The sequence below is a fragment of the Balaenoptera musculus genome, chromosome 7 (assembly GCF_009873245.2).
Source record: "Balaenoptera musculus isolate JJ_BM4_2016_0621 chromosome 7, mBalMus1.pri.v3, whole genome shotgun sequence".
Taxonomy (NCBI): Eukaryota; Metazoa; Chordata; class Mammalia; order Artiodactyla; family Balaenopteridae; genus Balaenoptera; species Balaenoptera musculus.
The window spans coordinates 57,065,030-57,088,786 of NC_045791.1; the positions used below are offsets into that span (position 1 = coordinate 57,065,030).

The 23,757-nt window shown below is 34.5% G+C and overlaps 1 protein-coding gene across 2 annotated transcripts in view; it reads left to right on the forward strand.

The window, feature by feature from the left end:
- The window catches only part of MTX2 (metaxin 2), a 62,792-nt gene extending 40,313 nt beyond the window's left edge, over window positions 1-22,479 (forward strand). The window contains exons 4-10 of one of the 2 annotated variants that reach the window (XM_036858569.1): window positions 8,279-8,351; window positions 13,338-13,414; window positions 14,679-14,771; window positions 15,281-15,319; window positions 15,710-15,835; window positions 17,377-17,453; window positions 22,022-22,478. In XM_036858569.1, coding sequence (XP_036714464.1) covers window positions 8,279-8,351; window positions 13,338-13,414; window positions 14,679-14,771; window positions 15,281-15,319; window positions 15,710-15,835; window positions 17,377-17,453; window positions 22,022-22,196 — 660 coding nt within the window. In that variant the 3' untranslated portion in view covers window positions 22,197-22,478. Of the gene's footprint in view, window positions 1-8,278; window positions 8,352-13,337; window positions 13,415-14,678; window positions 14,772-15,280; window positions 15,320-15,709; window positions 15,836-17,376; window positions 17,454-22,021 lie in introns of both variants that reach the window. The other variant, XM_036858570.1, reaches the window with a different exon arrangement.
- The last annotated feature ends 1,278 nt before the right edge of the window (window positions 22,480-23,757 follow it).

The window sequence follows — 23,757 nt, forward strand, 5'->3', positions numbered from 1 at the left end:
GCTGTGCTTTAATTTATTCATTCTAAAGTTCTTAGTTTTCACATTTTAATAAACTTACCTGACCCATTTTGTCAATTGGGGTTGCTCAGTAAATGAGTAAACCCTATATTAGTTCTTTCTGAAAATTGAAAATATTATGGTGTTTAATGTCTCACAGTCATCACTGTAATACTATGCAGGTTGTTTTTATAATATTTAGCCTGATCTCTTTCAGATGATGTCAGCCTGTTGTGCTAAGGTATCTTTTATGCACTGATTACCATTGCTATTGCAATAGACCCACACTGTCCAGTAGAACTTTCTGTGATGATGGAAATGTTCTGTTATTTGTACTGGCCAATAAATATGGTAGCCACTAGCCACATGTGGCTGTTGAGCCTGTGAAATGGCTAGTGTGACTGGGGAGCTGAATTAAAAATTTTATTCAACTTTAATCAATTTAAATTTAAGTTAAATAGCCACAGGTGACTAGTGGCTACCATACTAGATAGCACAGTTATAAATCATTGTTCTCATAGGGTGTGCTAAATTTTTTATTTAAATTATTTTATGTTGTCAATCACTTGAATTAGTTTGGAATAATGTATCCAGCAGAGGAATAGGAGTTGGCTGAATTTTCCTAACTTTCCTTATTATAATTAGAACTACGTTTTTCTTTGGATTTACATAAAAGTATGCAGATTGCTATTCAGAATTGAAAATAAAATGTGTTTTAGGTTGGTGTATCATACCTGTTTTAATTAGAGTATTTGAGGTGCTGATAAGAGATTGAAAATGCAAGTGAAAGGTGAAAGTACTATTTTGGAGCCTCAGAGATTTTTCTCCTATGCTACAAGAGAAAGGAGAAATACTGCTGAATCAAAGTCTGTTTTGGATTTGGAATTTTTATATTCTTGAAGACAGTAATGGTAATGTTTTGGTTTGCATTTTTAATGTTTGGATGAAAATACTGTGTTTGTGACATCAGACTTCTTTGTGATTAATTCAGATTAATTCAGAAAATTTCTTTTGAATCAGGGATGAAGAATAATTGCAGTAAATGCTATAAAATTAATCTTTGGCTAAGTAGAATTGTGCCATCAATTGAGGTCTGTGGTAAGTTGAATGTTGTTAAATTGTTTAAAATTAAGCCAGTTATTTTTTAATAAAGAAGTAAAAAATTCACAGGACTGGAAACACGGCTTTGATTGTAGAACGTTACAATTTTGCTTAATCTCTTTTAGTGAAACACAGCTTTTTGAAACAATGATTAGTACAGTTACCAATATTCATGGAGGTTAGCAAAATATACCATATTTACTATTTTATATAGTACTATGATTGTTAACTAACAACTGAGTATTATTCTGACCTTTGAGAAGATGCATTAGCAGTTCTTTCAAATTCTTTTTGTTCTTCTGAAGGCCTAAACCCCCTCTTAGTCCTACATTCTCGGCAGACAGTTTTTTCTCCCATTTCACAGAATATGAGCACTCCCTCATTTTCTTGACCTTCTCACTTATCACCTTGCAATCATCATCACTGATGCTGACCACCCCTTGCAAGTACAGTGGAAAAAGTTTCCTGCTTCCTGAAAAAAACAGATGCTTCCACCTGTGCTCTTATTTCATTCCTTTTTATCTTCTCATGGATCTTGTATGTCAGTTATTCTGCCTGGTTCTTGTCATTTCAGCCTATTTCCTATATATGTTTTAATGAGTTCAACCTTTTTCCATCATTGGGTACAGATACATATATAATAGAAGGGAGTTGACCCTTCTTAATTCCCTTCTTCTTCCTTCTCAGTCTTCTTGAAAGGTCTCTTTATACTTATTCTAATTCTTCCCTTCTTAGCAATCCGTGGTTTTTTTTTTTTGTTTGTTTGTTTGTTTTTATACTGCAGGTTCTTATTAGGCATCAATTTTATACACATCACTGTATACATGTCAATCCCAATCGCCCAATTCAGCACACCACCATCCCCACCCCCCCGCAGTTTTCCCCCCTTGGTGTCCATACGTCCATTCTCTACATCTGTGTCTCAACTTCTGCCCTGCAAACCTGCTCATCTGTACCATTTTTCTAGGTTCCACATACATGCATTAATATACGATATTTGTTTTTCTCTTTCTGACTTACTTCAGTCTGTATGACAGTCTCTAGATCCATCCACTTCTCAACAAATGACTCAATTTCGTTCCTTTTTATGGCTGAGTAATATTCCATTGTATATATGTACCACATCTTCTTTATCCATTCATCTGTTGATGGGCATTTAGGTTGCTTCCATGACCTGGCTATTGTAAATAGTGCTGCAATGAACATTCGGGTGCATGTGTCTTTTTGAATTACGGTTTTCTCTGGGTATATGCCCAGTAGTGGGATTGCTGGGTCATATGGTAATTCTATTTTTAGTTTTTTAAGGAACCTCCATATTGTTCTCCATAGTGGCTGTATCAATTTACATTCCCACCAGCAGTGCAAGAGGGTTCCCTTTTCTCCACACCCTCTCCAGCATTTGTTGTTTGTAGATTTTTTGATGATGTCCATTCTAACAGGAGTGAGGTGATACCTCATTGTAGTTTTGATTTGCATTTCTCTAATAATAGTGATGTTGAGCATCTTTTCATGTGCTTCTTGGCCATCTGTGTGTCTTCTTTGGAGAAATGTCTATTTAGGTCTTCTGCCCATTTTTGGATTGGGGTGTTTGTTTCTTTAATATTGAGCTGAATGAGCTGTTTATATATTTTGGAGATTAATCCTTTGTCCGTTGATTCGTTTGCAAATATTTTCTCCCATTCTGAGGGTTGTCTTTTCGTCTTGTTTATGGTTTCCTTTGCTGTGCAAAAGCTTTGAAGTTTCATTAGGTCCCATTTGTTTATTTTTGTTTTTATTTCCATTACTCTAGGAGGTGGATCAAAAAAGATCTTGCTGTGATTTATGTCAAAGAGTGTTCTTCCTATGTTTTCCTCTAAGAGTTTTATAGTGTCCAGTCTTATATTTAGGTCTCTAATCCATTTTGAGTTTATTTTTGTGTATGGTGTTAGGGAGTATTCTAATTTCATTCTTTTACATGTAGCTGTCCAGTTTTCCCAGCACCACTTATTGAAGAGACTGTCTTTTCTCCATTGTATATCTTTGCCTCCTTTGTCATAGATTAGTTGATCATAGGTGCGTGGGTTAATCTCTGGGCTTTCTATCTTGTTCCATTGATCTATGTTTCTGTTTTTGTGCCAGTACCATATTGTCTTGATTACTGTAACTTTGTAGTATAGTCTGAAGTCAGGGAGTCTGATTCCTCCAGCTCCATTTTTTTGCCTCAAGACTGCTTTGGCTATTCGGGATCTTTTGTGTCTCCATACAAATTTTAAGATGATTTGTTCTAGCTCTGTAAAAAATGTCATTGGTAATTTGATAGGGATTGCATTGAATCTGTAGATTGCTTTGGGTAGTATACTCATTTTCACAATGTTGATTCTTCCAATCCAAGAACATGGTATATCTCTCCATCTGTTGGTATCATCTTTAATTTCTTTCGTCAGTGTCTTATAGTTTTCTGCATACAGGTCTTTTGTCTCCCTAGGTAGGTTTATTTCTAGGTATTTTATTCTTTTTGTTGCAATGGTAAATGGGAGTGTTTCCCTAATTTCTCTTTCAGATTTTTCATCATTAGTGTATAGGAATGCAAGAGATTTCTGTGCATTAATTTTGTATCCTGCAACTTTACCATATTCATTAATTAGCTCTAGCAGTTTTCTGGTGGCAGTTTTAGGATTCTCTATGTATAGTATCATGTCATCCGCAAACAGTGACAGTTTTACTTCTTCTTTTCCAATTTGTATTCCTTTTATTTCTTTTTCTTCTCTGATTGCCGTGGCTAGGACTTCCAGAACTATGTTGAATAATAGTGGTGAGAGTGGACATCCTTGTCTCGTTCCTGATCTTAGAGGAAATGCTTTCAGTTTTTCACCATTGAGAATGATGTTTGCTGTGGGTTTGTCATATATGGCCTTTATTATGTTGAGGTAGGTTCCCTCTACGCCCACTTTCTGGAGAGTTTTTATCAGAAATGGGTGTTGAATTTTGTCAAAAGCTTTTTCTGCATCTATTGAGATGATCATATGGTTTTTATTCTTCAATTTGTTAATATGGTGTATCACATTGATTGATTTGCGTATATTGAAGAATCCTTGCATCCCTGGGATAAATCCCACTTGATCGTGGTGTATGATCCTTTTAATGTGTTGTTGGATTCTGTTTGCTAGTATTTTGTTGAGGATTTTTGCATCTATATTCATCAGTGATATTGGTCTGTAATTTTCTTTTTTTGTAGTGTCTTTGTCTGGTTTTGGTATCAGGGTGATGGTGGCCTCCTAGAATGAGTTTGGGAGTGTTCCTTCCTCTGCAATTTTTTGGAAGAGTTTGAGAAGGATAGGTGTTAGCTCTTCTCTAAATGTTTGATAGAATTCACCTGTGAAGCCATCTGGTCCTGGACTTTTGTTTGTTGGAAGATTTTTAATCACAGTTTCAATTTCATTACTTGTGATTGGTCTGTTCATATTTTCTGTTTCTTCCTGGTTCAGTCTTGGAAGGTTATACCTTTCTAAAAATTTGTCCATTTCTTCCAGGTTGTCCATTTTATTGGCATAAAGTTGCTTGTAGTAGTCTCTTAGGATGCTTTGTATTTCTGCGGTGTCTGTTGTAACTTCTCCTTTTTCATTTCTGATTTTATTGATTTGAGTCCTCTCCCTCTTTTTCTTGATGAGTCTGGCTAATGGCTTATCAATTTTGTTTATCTTCTCAAAGAACCAACTTTTAGTTTTATTGATCTTTGCTATTGTTTTCTTTGTTTCTATTTCATTTATTTCTGCTCTGATCTTTATGATTTCTTTCCTTCTGCTAACTTTGGGTTTTGTTTGTTCTTCTTTCTCTAGTTTCTTTAGGTGTAAGGTTAGATTGTTTACTTGAGATTTTTCTTGTTTCTTTAGGTAGGCTTGTATAGCTATAAACTTCCCTCTTAGAACTGCTTTTGCTGCATCCCATAGGTTTTGGGTCGTCGTGTTTTCATTGTCATTTGTCTCTAGGTATTTTTTTATTTCCTCTTTGATTTCTTCAGTGATCTCTTGGTTATTTAGTAACATATTGTTTAGCCTCCATGTGTTTGTCTTTTTTACGTTTTTTTCCCTGTAATTCATTTCTAATCTCATAGCGTTGTGGTCAGAAAAGATGCTTGATATGATTTCAATTTTCTTAAATTTACTGAGGCTTGATTTGTGACCCAAGATGTGATCTATCCTGGAGAATGTTCCGTGTGCACTTGAGAAGAATGTGTAATCTGCTGTTTTTGGATGGAATGTCCTATATATATCAATTAAATCTATCTGGTCTATTGTGTCATTTAAAGCTTCTGTTTCCTTATTTATTTTCATTTTGGATGATCTGTCCATTGGTGTAAGTGAGGTGTTAAAGACCCCCACTATTATTGTGTTACTGTCAATTTCCTCTTTTATAGCTGTTAGCAGTTGCCTTATGTATTGAGGTGCTCCTATGTTGGGTGCATATATATTTATAATTGTTATATCTTCTTCTTGGATTGATCCCTTGATCATTATGTAGTGTCCTTCCTTGTCTCTTGTAACATTCTTTATTTTAAAGTCTATTTTATCTGATATGAGTATAGCTACTCCAGCTTTCTTTTATTTTCCATTTGCATGGAATATCTTTTTCCATCCCCTCACTTTCAGTCTGTATGTGTCCCTCGGTCTAAAGTGGGTCTCTTGTAGACAGCATATATATGGGTCTTGTTTTTGTATCCATTCAGCCAGTCTATGTCTTTTGGTTGGGGCATTTAATCCATTCGCGTTTAAGGTAATTATCGATATGTATGTTCCTCTGACCATTTTCTTAATTGTTTTGGGTTTGTTTTTGTAGGTCCTTTTCTTCTCTTGTGTTTCCCACTTAGAGAAGTTCCTTTAGCATTTGTTGTAGAGCTGGTTTGGTGGTGCTGAATTCTCTTAGCTTTTGCTTGTCTTTAAAGCTTTTGATTTCTCCATCAAATCTAAATGAGATCCTTGCCGGGTAGAGTAATCTTGGTTGTAGGTTCTTCCCTTTCATCACTTTAAGTATATCATGCCACTCCCTTCTGGCTTGCAGTTTCTGCTGAGAAATCAGCTGTTAACCTTCTGGGAGTTCCCTTGTATGTTATTTGTCATTTTTCCCTTGCTGCTTTCAATAATTTTTCTTTGTCTTTAATTTTTGCCACTTTGATTACTATGTGTCTCGGCGTGTTTCTCCTTGGGTTTATCCTGTATGGGACTCTCTGTGCTTCCTGGACTTGGGTGGCTATTTCCTTTCCCATGTTAGGGAAGTTTTCGACTATAATCTCTTCAAATATTTTCTCTGGTCCTTTCTCTCTCTCTTCACCTTCTGGGACCCCTATAATGCGAATGTTGTTGCGTTTAATGTTGTTCCAGAGGTCTCTTAGGCTGTCTTCATTTCTTTTCATTCTTTTTTCTTTAGTCTGTTCCGCAGCAGTGAATTCCACCATTCTGTCTTCCAGGTCACTTATCCGTTCTTCTGCCTCAGTTATTCTGCTATTGATTCCTTCTAGTGTAGTTTTCATTTCAGTTATTGTATTGGTCATCTCTGTTTGTTTGTTCTTTAATTCTTCTAGGTCTTTGTTAATCATTTCTTGCATCTTCTCAATCTTTGCCTCCATTCTTATTCCGAGGTCCTGGATCATCTTCACTATCATTATTCTGAATTCTTTTTCTGGAAGGTTGCCTATCTCCACTTCATTTAGTTGTTTTTCTGGGGTTTTTTCTTGTTCCTTCATCTGGTACATAGCCCTCTGCCTTTTCATCTTGTCTATCTTTCTGTAACTGTGGTTTTTGGTCCACAGGCTGCAGGATTGTAGTTTTTCTTGCTTCTGCTGTCTGCCCTCTGGTGGTTGAGGCTATCTAAGAGGCTTGATGGGAGGCTCTGGTGGTGGGTATCAGCAATCCGTGTTTTAACAAGCCTTCCACATGACTTTGATGGTACACTGAAGCTGGAGAACCACTACCTGGAGTCCATACTTGTGGGGCAACCAAGAAGCTCACTATTATTGTTATAAATTGGGAGCATAGGTTATAGTATTTAGAGGACTGTTAGTTATACTTACATAGACATAGAGGAGTCAACTTTTGTTTGGGTGAGGTGCTGTTTAAACCTAGAAACAGTAATTGTTGGTAAATTGGTTAGGATTAGGTTTGGCTGTGAGTTATGGAAAACCCAAAATAGCAGTGGCTTAAAAAGATAGAAGTTTATTTCTTTTCTTTCTTTCTTTTTTTTTTTTAATACAAGTAATCCAGGTTTGGGACTGAATGATTATCAAAAACTTAGGCTTCTTGCCTCTTCTTGTTGCTCTACCATCTTCAACACTCAGCTTCTATTGTGATTCAGTTTGGCTACAGTGGCTGTAAGTCATCTTTTTCACATTCTAGTCAGCAAGAAGGAAAAAGAGGAGAGGTCATATCTCTTCTTTTTAAAGAAACTTCCCGAGCAGTTGCCCAGAACTTTGAGTCCCCTTGGCCAGAATTTAGACATTGGTCACACCCAGTTGGAAGGAAGCTTTGGAAGTAAAGTTCTTATTTAAGGCAGTCATGTGTGAAGATATAATTAATGATTCAAAAAATTGTTGTATAAAATTATATGGTTTGCATTTACCATAAATAATTTACCAGTTCCCTATTGTTAGACAATTAAGTCACTTATAAAATTTTTGTTGCTATAAACAAAGTAAAAATAAACAATTCTATATCTTTAAAAAGTGAGTTAATAAGCATGAAAGCTACACATTAGGATGTTGAGTATTACTGGAGAGAACTTTGAAGTAGTAAAAATAACGTTTTGAGAGTTTTCCCCTAAGACAGGAAAGATAAGGAATCTGTAAAGAGGAGTGGAAATTAGTAATAGCTTATAAAGTTTGGACTTTAGTCATCTGTTAAAAAAAATTAAATAAATATACAGTATTGCTGACTTACATAAACTAATGCAGTAAAATAAGTGGATAATTTACATTTGTGTGTATAAATGCTATAAGTGTTATACATTTACTGGTGTCTAAGTCATACTGATTTTGAGTATTGAAATGACATTTTATTTTTGTTTTAGAGTACAAATCTTTCACTTTAAGTTGATTCATTCTTTTTCATTTCCTGAGCTATTACTTAAGTTTAGAAAAGAAATAAATAAAAAGTTGTGTTCGAATATGCATATACTTTCACTAGACTTACTGTAGACTTCTCTTGGTTGACAGGCCTTTTTGCAGATGTGTAATCTGCCTGTCAAAGTGGTTTGCAGGGCAAATGCAGAATATATGTCTCCATCTGGTAAGTGTTTTTTAGTTTTGTTTTTCTTCTCTGTTAATATTCTGCATTGATAAAATTGCAGTGATAGTCCAGTTTGTACCTAGATTTTCTAAATGCCTATATTTTTTGTTTACCCTTTGAAGAATTTTCCTGTTCTATAAAGTAACAGTTGCAAACTTGACAGTCTTGGGGTGACATGTCTGCTCATTTCAACTCTGTGGTCAGAGATGTTTACTGGAAAGTTAGGGGAATTGTTTCAAATAGTAAATGTTAAGAAAATACATAATCTCAGATATCCCCTAGTCTTATTTACATAAGACTGTTCCTTCTTCAGAAAACAAATTTTAATATGTGAATCTATTTATTATTAAATACACTTCTCTAAATTGTATTCTCCCATTATGCCGATGGAATAAGAGAGATTGTGGAATAATTAAATTAACATGTCATAGATCTGAATGTCTTTGGTTTCTGATTCTTTTTGTTTCATTTTAAGTTTTTAAGGTACTTTTTCTTATTAAGGTTTTAGCCTTTCTGCTATTTTTTGTTATCAGTATTGCCTTTTCTGTGTATCCTGTATTAGTAGATTAAGGTACAGTTTTAAATAAATATGATTCAGGTAATTTTTAATATAAAAATATAGTGCCACCAAATCTGATAAATAAATAGAATTGGTATGGGTTATTATAATTATGGTTTTGCTGGAGCAATAATAACACATAGGACCACTGCTTTATGAATAAATTCGTTGAATATAACTGATTGATACAAGTGTGTTACGTTGCTTTTTAGGGAGACATTTATCGATCTCTTTATTGTGGTGATAATTTAGGAATGACTTGGATCGTTAGGAATGACATTTTTTTCATCATAAACTCTTAAGGGTGGTAATAATTGTCAACAGCTGTGAAGACACCCTCTCTATACACACTGAAAATTCTATATGAATACCTCTACATTTATAGGTTTATGAATATACATTTTAAAAACGTTTCAATAAATGCATTTTTAGACTTATAAACATAGACATCTTTTAGATTCTTGAAGGCTATTAATTGAATCATTTTGTTTTAAATTTATATATAGGTTTTATAAACTTTATTGAATTCTGGTGAAATGAATTATATTGGGTTCTGTCCATCTTTTTCCTCTGTGTAGTCATACAAAGAGTGTAGATATACATATAAAAAGGTTAGTAATCTAATACTAAAGTTAATATCTTTGACAAATCAAGGAGAAGCCATATAGCTTATCCACCTATTTCCTAAAATGACTGTACTATATATGTAGTATTACCTAGGTAGCTATCCATCTTTATAGATTCTAGGAAAGACAAACATAAATAGTATAGAGACTACAATACATGCATATATACATATATGCATAGGAGAAGTCTCCTATAGGTAGATGAAAATGGCACTTTCTATTAAGGTATTTAAATTTCATCATGTCTCTAGTATTTCTTTCATCATATGATTTGGGTGACCATGGGAATGTGTTATATTTAATTTGCTTGTTTGATCTGGTTGTTGGTAGATTTTTAAAGCAGAGAACATCATGGAATAGTCAGAAGACCACTTGGCTAAGAGTTAGGAAATTTTTAGTCTAACCCTTCTGTGACTTTGTCACATGTTAACAGTTTTCTTGGGAAATTTCACTTCTCTTCTTTGAGCCTCAGTGGCTTCATCTGTAATATGAGGTGTTTGGATTAGATGACATCCAAGGTCCTTTCTATTTCTAATATTCTCTGAATAAATAAACTTGCTTGGCAACATCTTCTTGCTTTCTTTAAATATAATAGTTCCAAAAATGATTATTCTGCCTAAAATGAGAAGCAGGGCCTTCGGTTTTTTTTTTTATGACCTTTGATTGGTGCCAGAGAATAACTGTCTCACTCTGCCTTTGCCTGATCACCTCCAATAATAAGGATATAACACTGGCTCCACTTTAAGTCAGGCTAGTGACAGAAGACATTATTTACTTCTAATTTGTTGCCTTGATTTTTTTAAAAAAATTAATTAATTAATTTAGTTTTTGGCTGCTTTGGGTCTTCGTTGCTGTGCATGGGCTTTCTCTAGTTGTGGCGAGCAGGGGCTACTCTTCATTGCGGTGCGCGGGCTTCTCTTGTTGTGGAGCATGGGCTCTAGGCGCCTGGGCCTCAGTAGTTGTGGCACGCGGGCTCAGTATTTGTGGTTCGCGGGCTCTAGAGCGCAGCCTCAGTAGTTGTGGCATGCGGGCTTAGTTGCTCCATGGTATGTGAGATCTTCCTGGACCAGGGCTCAAACCCATGTCCCCTGCATTGGCAGGTGGATTCTTATCCACTGCGCCACCAGGTAAGTCCCTTGTTGCCTTCATTTTTATGTATTTCTTTGTATTTAGACATATATGAGTATTCAACTGACTACCCACACTGCTTCCCTGCTTCAGAATCTACAATGCTCAAAGTATTTTTAAGAAAAGAAATAAAATACAGGCATACCTTGAGATACTGTGGGGTTTGGTTCCAGACCGCCACAGTAAAGCGAATATCGCAATAAAGTGAGTCACATGGATTTTTTTGGTTTCCCGATGCATATAAAAGTTATGTTTACACTATACTGTAGTTTGTTAAGTGTGAAATAACATTGTGGCTAAAAAAACACTATACATATCTCAATTAGAAATATTTTATTGCTAAAAAATGCTAACCATCGTCTGAGCCTTCAGTGAGTCAAAACCTTTTTGCTGGCGGAGGGTCTTACCTCCATATTGATGGCTGCTGGCTGATCAGGGTGGTGGTTGCTGAAGGTTGGGGTGGCTCTGGCCATTTCTTATTGTTTCTTTCATTGATTGATTGATTGATTGATTAATTGCTGCGTTGGATCTTCGTTGTTGTGCGCGGGCCCCCTCCAGTTGAGGTCAGCGGGGGCCACTCTTCGTTGTGGTGTGTGGGCTTCTCATTGCAGTGGCTTCCCTTGTTGCGGAACACGGGCTCTAGGTGTGTGGGCTTCAGTAGTTGTGTCACACGGCATCAGTAGTTGTGGCTCGCGGGCTGTAGAGTGCAGGCTCAGTAGCTGTGGCGCACGGGCTCAGTTGCTCCGCAGCACGTGGGATCTTCCCGGACCAGGGCTCGAACCCGTGTCCCCTGCACTGGCAGGCGGATTCTCAACCACTGTGCCACCAGGGAAGTCCCTGGCCATTTCTTAAAATAAGACAGCATTGAAGTTTGCCTCTTCGATTGACTCTTCCTTTCACAAACGATTTCTCTGTAGCATGCAATGCTGTTTGATAGCATTTTACCCACAGTAGAACGTCTTTCAGAATTGGAGTCAATCCTCTCAAACCCTGGTGCTGTTTTATAAACTAAGTTTATGTAATATTCTAAATTCTTTGTTGTCATTTCAACAGTCTTCACAGCATCTTCACTAAGAGTAGATTTTATTTCAAGAAACCACTTTCTTTGCTCATCCATAAGAAGCAACTCCTCATCCTTTAAAGTTTTATATTTATAACAAATATAATAATATTGAAAATGTTTGAAGTATTGTGAAAATTACCAAAATGTGATACAGAGACATAAAGTAAGCAAATGCTGTTGGAAAAATGGCACCAATACACTTACTTAATTCGGGGTTGCCACGTACCTTCAGTTTGTAAAAACACGCAATATCTGCAAAGCCCAATAAAGCAAAGTACAATAAGACAAGGTATGCCAGTATAAACTCTGTCTTCTAAGAAATCCAAACTGGATAATGAAAATGAGAAATATACTTTGATCTCAAAATGTACCACCCCAAAATACTCTTCAGTCTAGACATTCATTCACAAATAGTTTTCATTCTCTGGTCATATTATCTCAGAGGACCTGCACTATTTCTAGCAGTATAGTAGTTACAAAGATATTATCCCAAGTTAAAAAAGAGTTTGATCTAATTCTTAACAGATAAGAATTTTTTTTCTCTTTTGCAAGATTTATAAAGCGGTAGAAAAAAGGAATGCAGAATTCAGTGTTTTTATATTGGTAAATGGAAATGTCTTCTAAATACCTCTGTTGAGTTGTATTCCAAAAGGCCTGCCTTTCCTTTGTAATGTTGTCCTGTGGACGCAGATGAAGCTTTTGTTGGTGCTGTGCACCTCATCCATTACCCTCAGGCTGTCTAAGCCAGAGAGGAGTGAATCTGTTGAAAAGGACCACGAAGAAGCCTGCTGTTAGTGTGAACTCTATTTGAACTAGGTCTGACAAAGTTTCATCCTCTAGCATTTGAGGTAGACTTTATTGCTATTTGGAGATCGTCATCTCTGATAATTTCATCTATTATTAGTATTTAAAAAATGAAATATTACTTTTTTAATGTGGCATTTATTTAGGGAAACCAGTTTTTGTAAGCATACTAATTCTTTTTTCCCCACATGTGTTGGGAACATACTTTGTATTATAATTCATAAGCTAGCATACCTTCAAAGATTGTTATTGCCTTAATTCCTGATATTTTTGAGTCAGATACATTTATTAATGCACTATTATGTGCTTAAACAATTGATCTGAATGGGTACCTGAGATTTGAAAGTAGTAGGTGTAAAAAAAAAAAAAAAAGAGCTTCATAAATGTAGTTTAAATATAGATTGATTCATTGTACTCTGAAAAGAAGGCCCAGTTAAATTTTTTCAGATCTATCAATGGTCATGAACCAATGACTAGGCTTGGTCATATAATTTGAATAATTAGTATTTACTGCTATATAGTGACTTATTAGTGTTAGCTCTGAAAAGGGAATATTGTGATCTGTTATTACATATAAGAACTCTAGAAATGAATCTCCTTGTTTTTTTTCTTTTGTTTTAAAATTAGTAATTAATGTTTTAAAATTTTTAAAATTTAACATACGCATTTAGCTATAATTTTCAAAAGTCATAGTGTTAGGAAACTGTGTATTAATAAAACATATCCCAGTTTTGTGTTGATTTCCTTTTTAGCACAAACTTTAATTTATGGAGAGTGTTTTCACATTTTTTTTTCCCCCTCAACAGGTAAAGTACCTTTTATTCACGTAGGAAATCAAGTAGTATCGGAACTTGGTCCAATAGTCCAATTCGTTAAAGCCAAGGTAATAAAAAAGATATTAAATACATTTGATCACAGTTACTTTTAAATAAGTCATTCATCATTCTTTAGGGTGTTGTAACATTTATGTTGATTTTAACCTAGTTTTACAAAATGCTGATATAAACTACCAGAGAAATATTTCTAAAGAGTAAGTTTTTTTTCCCCCATAATGTAAGTCAATGGCAAAAGAGGCCATTTGATCTTTACGAAGTGATAGATAATTTTCTAACTCATGCTTATGAGAATTTTGGTCACAAATGAAAACTCTTCACTGTTGTAAAATATCAGGTTAACCTTTGAGAAGGGAGTTATAGAATATGTTTAAAAGTTGAATGTATCAATACTAATTTACCCGTTTGAATTATTATTCAGTTTAGATTTTAATAGTTATCAAAGAACAACCTCCATTAACATTTTGGGGAACATGCTTCCAGAATTTTTTTGCATATGTAGAAAAATACAGGTCATACTATTATGTATTATTTTGCAACCTGCCTTTTAAAATCATCAATGTGTTTGGAAATTCTTCCATTTAATGACTATAGATATATGTTATCCTTTTAAATTGTTGTATAATCTTCTATCGTTTGGATGTATTATAATTTATTTACTTAAGTCTTTATTGACGGACACTGAAGTTGTTGCCAATTTTCTGCTGTTATTGAGTGCTAATATAAATATTCTTGTACATACACCTTTGTACACTTGTTAAATTATCTCCTTAGGATAAATTCCTAAGAGTGATAATACAGTGTTATAGGGTATGCATTTTAAAAATCTTACAACTAAAGCTTATACTATTTTATGCATCCACTCATTACTATACCGTATTAGAATTTAAAAATTAGTGTCTATTTCCCTATCCTTTACTAATAACATTTAAAAAAATCTTTGACCACTTTATAAGTAACACATGTCAATCTTTGGAATTTATTTTATTACTAAAAAGGTTAGTCTCTTAAAAAAAAACAAGGTTTACTGACCATCATTGTTTTCTTCTTTTGTGAAATAATAATGTAATTTTGTCTCTTGAAAGATACATTTTTATAATGACAAGTAAATACTTCTTATTAATATTTTGTAGTGATAGCAAAGTATTAATTATTTTTTCACATAAAATAATTATGTTTTGGGGGCATTTTGGAAATTAATCCATTGGACATTTGCAGTAAAACATTGATGTTGTATTACTTGGTAGTAAGATAACTGAAAGTTTTTGTGCATTTAATATGATGCTCTTTTAAAGTTTTTTAAATTCCCTTTAGGGCCATTCTCTTAGTGATGGGCTGGATGAAGTCCAGAAAGCAGAAATGAAAGCCTACATGGAATTAGTCAACAATATGCTGTTGACTGCAGAGGTATAATAGAAGATAATAGGCCTTGAAAATAAGCTTTTTCTCTCATAAAAGATCATCTTTCTGATGGGTTATGTTAAAGTTACTGAAAAATAGGAAAACAGTCAAGCAAATTCTAGGGCTAGTGTGGTTACCCAAATTATTTGATCATTATCTTTGAACAAGTTGCCTGATATTATCATTTCTAGTTTTTCTGTTTGTAAACAGGAGTGACTCTTGCCCACTCATTGTTTTATTTTGGTCTTGTGAAATTCACTTAAATGGTATCTGTAAAATAATTTAATGGCATTTAGAGATGTATTCTATGAATAAGAAATATTTTTATAGGTACCACCATTAAGTTTAATAATTCTATGTAGCAACATTAGCCAAGAAAAAACAAAAACAACCCTCACATATGTGACTTTTATGATGTTGGCTTATAAAAAATTACCCTGGCAAGAAATAACTTTCTTTATCCATTTTCTCTTTGATACTCTAAAGTTTTGGTGACTGTTTTTTTTTTTTCCTAGTTGTATCTTCAGTGGTGTGATGAAGCTACTGTAGGGGAGGTGAGTGGTTCTGCAGCATTTATCTTAATTAAAATTTAATGAAAAAACACTTTTGCTCAGAATCATAAGTCCCTGCTCATAAATGAAACATTGTGGTTTATACTATTAGTGATATAGTTTTTCACTTTAATTTTGCTTGCACATACATTTTAGGGAAGCTGTGTGTCATTGTTTGATATAACTGGTTGCAGAGTATGTGAAAGTTTATATATTTTTAAAGGGAATGGTTTAAAATTTTAATTTTTAGATTGCAGGCTATGTTTTGTTTTGTTTTATTTTTTCAGATTGCTCTGTTTGTGGTCTCTGGAAATATATTTCCCTTAGAATTTTATTTGTGAAAACAGGATATGTCTTTAGAATCATGTTTTTAACATAATCTTTTTGCTTTAGATCACTCATGCTAGGTATGGATCTCCTTACCCTTGGCCTCTGAATCATATTTTGGCCTATCAGAAACAGTGGGAGGTCAAACGTAAGATGAAAGCTATTGGATGGGGTAACAAGACTCTGGACCAGGTCAGTTCAGATTGAAGTTGATAAAACCCTCAACTTTAATACATAAAGAAAAAAGATTTTTAATTGATAGTCCTTTAAAAAAAATCCCAGGGGACTTCCTGGCTGTCCAATGGTTAAGACTCTGTGCTTCCAATGCAGGGCGCGCCAGTTCCATCCCAGGTCGGGGAACTAAGATCCCACATGCTGCGTGGCTCAGCAAAAAAAAAAAAAAAAAGCTCCCAACATAATAAAAAAAAATTAACAAAACATTTGCTCTTATTTTCTCTGACATGAAGTACTTTTTTGTTTTATAAAAATCACACATGCTTATTGTAAAACAAATTATGTAATACAGAAAACTTCAAAAACAGAATAAAAGTTGGCTGGAATCCTACTATCTAGAAATTGCCACTGTTAACTATATGGAGAACATTCTTCTAGGTGTCTCTTAATAACATTTTCTTTAAATGGGGTCATATTATACCTGCTACTCTATAACCTAATTTTTTTTATCCATTCAGCAATACATTGTGGACATTTTTTTATGCCAATAAATATAGATCTGCAGCATCAGGGCTTAAAAAGAAAAACCCAACCCTGTTAGATGCAGTGCTTAATATACCTGCTTTTCTTTGGTCTTAAATTTACTGAAGTAGCAAAATTATAAAATATATATCTTGTCAAGGTCATGAGTTTGAGCATCATTAAGCTAATTAATGTCTCTTTTTCAAGGATACCCCTAGTCCTAGTCAGCCAACTCATTGATGTGTGCCATTGGCCACAAGGGGGATTGGGTAAATGAATAGGGATGGAGTAGATAAAATCTATTTCCGCTAGTGGGAAAACAATTCAAATGTTTTTTGTTTTTTGTTTTTTTTTTTTTAATTTTATTTATTTATTTATTTTTGGCTGTGTTGGGTCTTCGTTTCTGTGCGAGGGCTTTCCCTAGTTGGGGCAAGCGGGGGCCACTCTTCATCGCGGTGCGTGGGCCTCTCACTATCGCGGCCTCTCTTGTTGGGAGCACAGGCTCCAGACGCGCAGGCTCAGTAGTTGTGGCTCACGGGCCTAGTAGCTCCGCGGCATGTGGGATCTTCCCAGACCACGGCTCGAACCCGTGTTCCCTGCATTGGCAGGCAGATTCTCAACCACTGCGCCACCCGGGAAGCCCATTCAAATGTTTTTTACTCATGGTAGGTCAGCAGTGTCATCTTTATGAAGCAGATTTTTTAATATATGTGAAGTCATTTGATTATATGGATTCAGGAAAACATTTTTGTAGGGAGTAGAGTTTTGAGATAAAAACTTTCTTGATCATAATCCTTATAAGTAACTTAAATGTACTTGTATTTAAAGGAAATTTGCTCTCAAATTTTCTTCCTGTTTCTTGTATAGAAATTATTACGTATGTTCTCTATGTGGTCTATAGTCTGATTTAAATATACTATAAATGGTTACCTAAATTTATATTTTTATTATAAACTATGATACAAATTAAGTTTTAGACACATTTTATTGCTTTGCTAATTTAAATATTTTTCTTTGGGGTCTGTTGCTTGTGTTAGGTCTTAGAAGATGTAGACCAGTGCTGTCAAGCTCTTTCTCAAAGACTGGGAACACAACCATATTTCTTCAATAAGCAGTAAGAATTTATTCTTTTTAGTTAGTTTCTTTTCTATATTATTATTTTATCATACATATCCTATCAAACATTTTATCATAGAGGAATTGTTTTATCAAGAAATATTTATGAAAAGATTTAGTTATATTAATTTCATTTTTGCACTCATTAACCATTTAATTTCTTGGGTGTCAGGCATAGCACTAGCTTCTGGGAGACCAAGATTTCTAAAATGCAGTGCTAGCTATTAAGAGTTTTATACGTGAAGTGTAGCCATACTTGTCTGTATAGGATGATACCCTGAGGACTAGAAAAGTGAATAAAACTAAACCGTAAAAAATATTGTTGGATGGACAAGCATTATTACGAACTTTTCTTTTAAAATTTGATGAAAATATTTGTAAAGCATAGAAATAATTGTGAAGGATATAGATTAAATATATGTATGTGTATATATGTAAATTGAGTAATTCATATTTTATTAAGACAGAATTTTTTTGTAATTTGAAAAATAATATCTAATGTAGGCAAAGAATGAATTTTCCTTTTTTTTTAAAGTTACAATTTTAGTATATCAGAATCAGCTATCCTGTGATCCAGTTTAAGATGGGTTAGCATTTTAACCTCATTGGTTTGCTTAGAATTCTAATCTTTTCTTGGCTTTTTAATAAAAATCTCTTGACTTTTAGATTGCTAATTTTTAAAAAGGTTTATTTGCTATTATTTATTACATCTTCATAGGCATTTATCTATAGCTATATCAAATATCTTTTGGTAGAGATATTAATATTTGTAGCAAAAATGACTATGATGATAGCTTGGAAATATTAAAGTTATATTAATGTATGTGCTATATAACTGATATTAAAATAAAATTGGGCTCTGTTGATTTTTTTTTTTAAGTGAATGATTTTTTTTTAAATTTTTATTTATTTATTTATTTATTTTTGGCTGTGTTGGGTCTTCGTTTCTGTGGGAGGGCTTTCTCTAGTTGCAGTGAGCGAGGGCCACTCTTCATCACGGTGCGCGGGCCTCTCACTGTCGCGGCCTCTCTTGTTGCGGAGCACAGGCTCCAGACGCGCAGGCTCAGTAATTGTGGCTCACAGGCCCAGTTGCTCCGCGGCATGTGGGATCTTCCCAGACCAGGGCTCGAACCCGTGTGCCCTGCATTGGCAGGCAGATTCTCAACCACTGCGCCACCAGGGAGGCCCTATGTGTGTGTTTTGTTTGATTTAGTATAGTATATTCTACTTCCTGTTAGATGTTCTAAAAGTAATTTGTCACGAAGTTGCTGTCTTTAGGTAACATCAGATCAGTTTTTGTATGCTCATTACCCTACATAATTCAGGACCTCTTGAGTTATGTGGATGTATATTTGAAGCAAATAATATTTTGGCCACTTGAGGGGTACTTCTAGACTACTCTGGTTTGAACATACCTTCATACCTGAACTCATTCAGAGCCTTCACTTATTGATAAAAGATGCCCATCTACCCTACTGGAAGTTGCATCAGAGAATATATTCACCTTTTTTTAGGCTCTAATACAAGAAGCAGAGGGTAGTTAATCCTAAATAAGGATTAGGAAAATAAATCCTAAATTGGTAAGATACACGTTTTAAGAAATATGTTTAGGGATCTGGAGGAGTTGGTGTTTATATTACTTCTCACAAAGTGCCTCAGCTCAATATTTATCCACCTTCTACATCCTTGGTTTTTACAGGTATCCATTTGTTATTGATTCTTCATCTGTAATGCTAGGATCATGGTGCTATTAAGTCCCAGGACACTTGTGATTTTTTTAAACTATCCTATTGACTACCCTCTTAAACATGGCCATAAATTGCACATTTGACTTTGATTAATACTTCATGAATGTGTCAAAAGAGGGAAGGCTTTGGAAGAATGTGAATAACTACTATTGAAAAATTAAATATCCTATACAACTTAGGCAGGATGCTTTCTTTTCTCTTTCATGTATTCATTCAGCAAATAACCATTCAGTTCCTTAGATACTTTGCTAAGAACTGTGGTTATAAAGATACATGCAGTGTTATCTTTAGAGAACTTAGAGTATAATGGGGGAAACATTAAGTAAACAGTTATAGTATGGTATGAGAAGTACTTCACCTTTTTATTGATTCATTAAACACATATTTATTGAGAACCTACTTTGGGCCAGGCATTGTTCCAGGTGTTGGGGACACAGCAGGAAACAAGTAGACAATGTCCTGGTAGAAAGAGATAGACAGTTAATTAAAAACAAATATTAGATAGTTTTAAGTGCCATATAGAGAATTAAAATAGGATCACATCACAATAAGCGGCTATATGTCCACTTTAGTTTGAATGGTCAGGGGACGCTGACCACTCAAAACTAAGATGTGACATTTAAGTTGTATTCTGAAAAACAAGGAGGAGCCAGCAGTATGAAGTCAAGGGCAGAGTGTTCCAGGCAGCAGGAATAGTTGGGTCAGGGCCCTAAGATTGGCTAGAGTTTATGTTCAAATGGAAGAAGCAAAACCATTTATGGTTGTGTGTTGAAAATGGTAGGAGATGAGGCTGAAGAAGTAAGCAGGAGCCAGATCATCTAAGATTTGTGTGTTTTGGATAAGGAGTTTGGCATGTTAGTGTAAGTGGAGTGGAAATTCATTCGAATGTTTTATGCTTGGAGGAGATATAGATAAGTGGTGGCATTCAGGACATATTTTGGTGGTTGTGTCTCACCAGGCTTGCTAATGGATGTGGGAGGGTAAGAGAAAGAGGGGACTGAAGAGTAACTCAGATTTTTGGCTTGAACAGGTGGTGGGTAGTGGTGACTTTTATTTTGGGAAGATGAGGGGACAAGCAGGTTTGAGATGCTTATTCAACATTCAAGTGGAATTGTTATATAGGACTTTGAATGTATGATTCTGGACTTTAGGGGAGAGACTCAGATTGGAGATAAATATTTTAGGAATTAGTGGCATGAAGAGATACAAAGCCATGCAACTATTAAAAGAAGTCATTCATCAGTGGCGATCAAGGCCACATAGCTAGTAAGTGACAGAATCAGGATTTGACGGACCCCCAAATCTATTCTGCCAAACCAGATTACTGCAACATATTTTTACATTTTAGGTCAACTAATGTGTTTTCTCAGTAACTTTATCACTGTAGAGCTGACAGCAATAATTAGTTCATAATAATGATCGTATTTTCTCCTTTTAGTAATATTGTACTAGTACAGTACAATGAGGGGGCTCAGGGTGCTGACCCTTTGCTGCAGCTGAAAATCCATGTATAACTTTACAGTCAGACCTCTGCATCTGTGGTTCTGCATCTGCAGATTCAGTCAACCCTGGATTGTGTAGTATTGTAGTACGTATTTATTGAAAAAAACCTGCGTGTAAGTGGACCTTCACAGTTCAAACCAGTATTTTTTTAAAATTAATTAATTAATTAATTATTGGCTGCGTTGGGTCTTTGTCGCTGCGCACGGGCTTTCTCTAGTTGGAGCGAGAGGGGGCTACTCTTTGTTGCAGTGCGCGGGCTTCTCGTTGCGGTGGCTTCTCTTGCTGCAGAGCACGGGCTCAGTAGTTGTGGCTCACGGCTCTAGAGCGCAGGCTCACAGAGGCGTGGTGCACGGGCTTAGTTGTGGCGCACGGGCTTAGTTGCTCCGCGGCATGTGAGATCCTCCCAGACAAGGGCTCGGACCCGTGTCCCGTGCGTTGGCAGGTGGATTCTTAACTGCTGCACCACCAGGGAAGCCCTCAAACCAGTGTTGTTCAAGAGTCTACTGTAATTATTTTAACGTAATATAGATTGGTGATGTCCCATTTATAGACCGTTAGTAGCAAGGTAGATAAATTTCATCTTTTTGTTAGTAATATATAATTAAAGGGAAAAAAAAACATAGAAAAAATTTTGTTGAAGCCATTCTTACATCTCCTTCAGAAGCTAAGTTTACTTTTAAAATGGTAAAATTAAAATTAAATCATGTTGTAATATGATGATCAGGTAATCAGGTATCATTCTGTTTTCCTAGCACCACAGTGAAATCCTCTGCTTTGACAGCATTTTGGTTATGCATCTACAAAAGCACTTACTAAATTGTGTTGTGGTAATTTATGTTTTGTGTCCATGTCTTAGAATATCTTTCTTGCTTTTATATCTTTAGCATCTGGCATAGTTCCTGGCACACTGGAGACCTGTTGTATATATTTAGTGAATAAATTAATGAATAAAATGAATATGATCATTTACACCAATATTATTATTATTTTAAGGTTACATACTGTATAATTCCATTTGTATGACATTCTTTTTTTTTTACACCAATATTATTTTAACACATTTAAATGATGCTATTTAAAAAAGCAAGTCACACAACTAGCAAATCATAGTTTAAAAGATCTTTTTTTTCTTTCATATCTTATAACAGAAACTCCAATAAAATAGAATAAATTCTATCAAGTTGGGGTAGGATTTATTGCTTACATTACTTTTTTTCTTTTAAATAGATGAATAAAGTGTTTAAAAAAATAGTATGTAGTCTACCATACAAGTTAAACACCGTTCATGTTACTCTCATTTCTGCTTTTGTCTTAGGCCTACTGAACTAGATGCACTGGTATTTGGCCATCTGTACACCATTCTTACCACACAGTTGACCAATGATGAACTTTCTGAGAAGGTGAAAAACTATAGCAACCTCCTTGCTTTCTGTAGAAGAATCGAACAACACTATTTTGGTAAAGTCAGCTCATCCATCAGATTGTCTTAGAGTTATGTGTTAATTTAGTTATTTAAAAAGTTTAACTTTTGAAATATATGTTACTTGAATGATGTAATAGATAATGGTATCAGAATTTTAAAACCAAAAATACTGCTTTTCAAAACCTCAAAACAAATTACATAATGTATACGTGTACCGTATACTGCTATTTGTGTATACATTAAAATAATTTTGAATGATTTCATTTGATATGTTGTACTCTATGTCTTGAAATTTTTGGTTTTTTTGACACATGTATGCATATAAAAATAAAGCTCAAACAACTTTGTGGCCGGTGTATTTACTTTCTTTCCATTTTTCTGAAAGCTACTCTCTGAGCTTTATACATGGAATAAACAGTGTCTTTTCTAAGGCAATAATTTGTATTCCATACTCCCAAGATTACTTTGCTAGATGTAATGCATGGTAAACCTGGTCATGGGAAGAATGTTCTTAACAGTGAGCACTTAGAAAATGCGCATGATTACAAAGTGATTAAATCCTGGAACAGATTACCATTTAAGAGCATTTTTCTTATCTGAACTTTATTGAACTTAAAAACATTTTATCAGAGCAGCTATAATTTACATTTGATAAAGGGATAAGTTTCAAGGACCTTATTTTTTTGAAACTTCTTTTTGGGGAAAATAATATTTTAATAATGCTCTTTTATTCCTTTTGTGGGGAAGAGAGTATAGATTTCACAGAAGTATCAATTTATACATAAGCATAAAAGATTATATGCTGTATTTCTTTCAATTTTTCTAATATTTTATGTAAAGCCAGGGATGCTATAAAAGAGTCAGATGTACAAATAATTTCTTGAAAATGTCTAGAATAGTAGTACTTCTATATTTCTTTTTATGTACCAGACATTTTAACTCATTTAATCCTTACAAAAACTATGAAGGTTATTATTCCCAGTTTACAGAAGGGGAAATGGAGACACAAAATGGGTAATACCTTGCCCAAGGTCATAAGGTTAGTAAGTGGTAGAGTTGGAATTCAAACCTAGGCGTCTGGCATCTGTTTGGCTTTTAAAGAACACTACATTTTTTTTTTTTTTAGGATTATAGATTTATACCTTATAAGGGATGTATTAGGTTCTCCTTAGCCCAAGTCCCACATAAACTTTGTGTACTCCCTTTTGACTATAGTGCTGTTTATTATAGCTTTCCTGAACTGATTTTGTAATTTGTTTTATTATTAAAATAAAAATTCCAAGTTACCTGTGCTTTTGTACAATTTTTATGACAGGTTTTTTTTTTTTTGGTATGTATTTTTGTATGCTTGTTTTATACTGAATGATGCTCTTTTAATAATACCATAAAGTTCATTTCATAGAACAAGTACCTTCTGTACTCAGTATATAAAATCTAGACTTTTTTCTTCGAGTTTTTTGGATATAAAGATATTACAAAACATGGGCTCTGATATTTTAATCTTAATCATTACAACTGGCTGTATTATCTTAATATGAGAAACATTGGCAGACAATGGTGGTTTATTCCAAGATGAGATATTTACTCTTATTTAAGACTTACTGACTATGGATCACTTTGATAGAGGT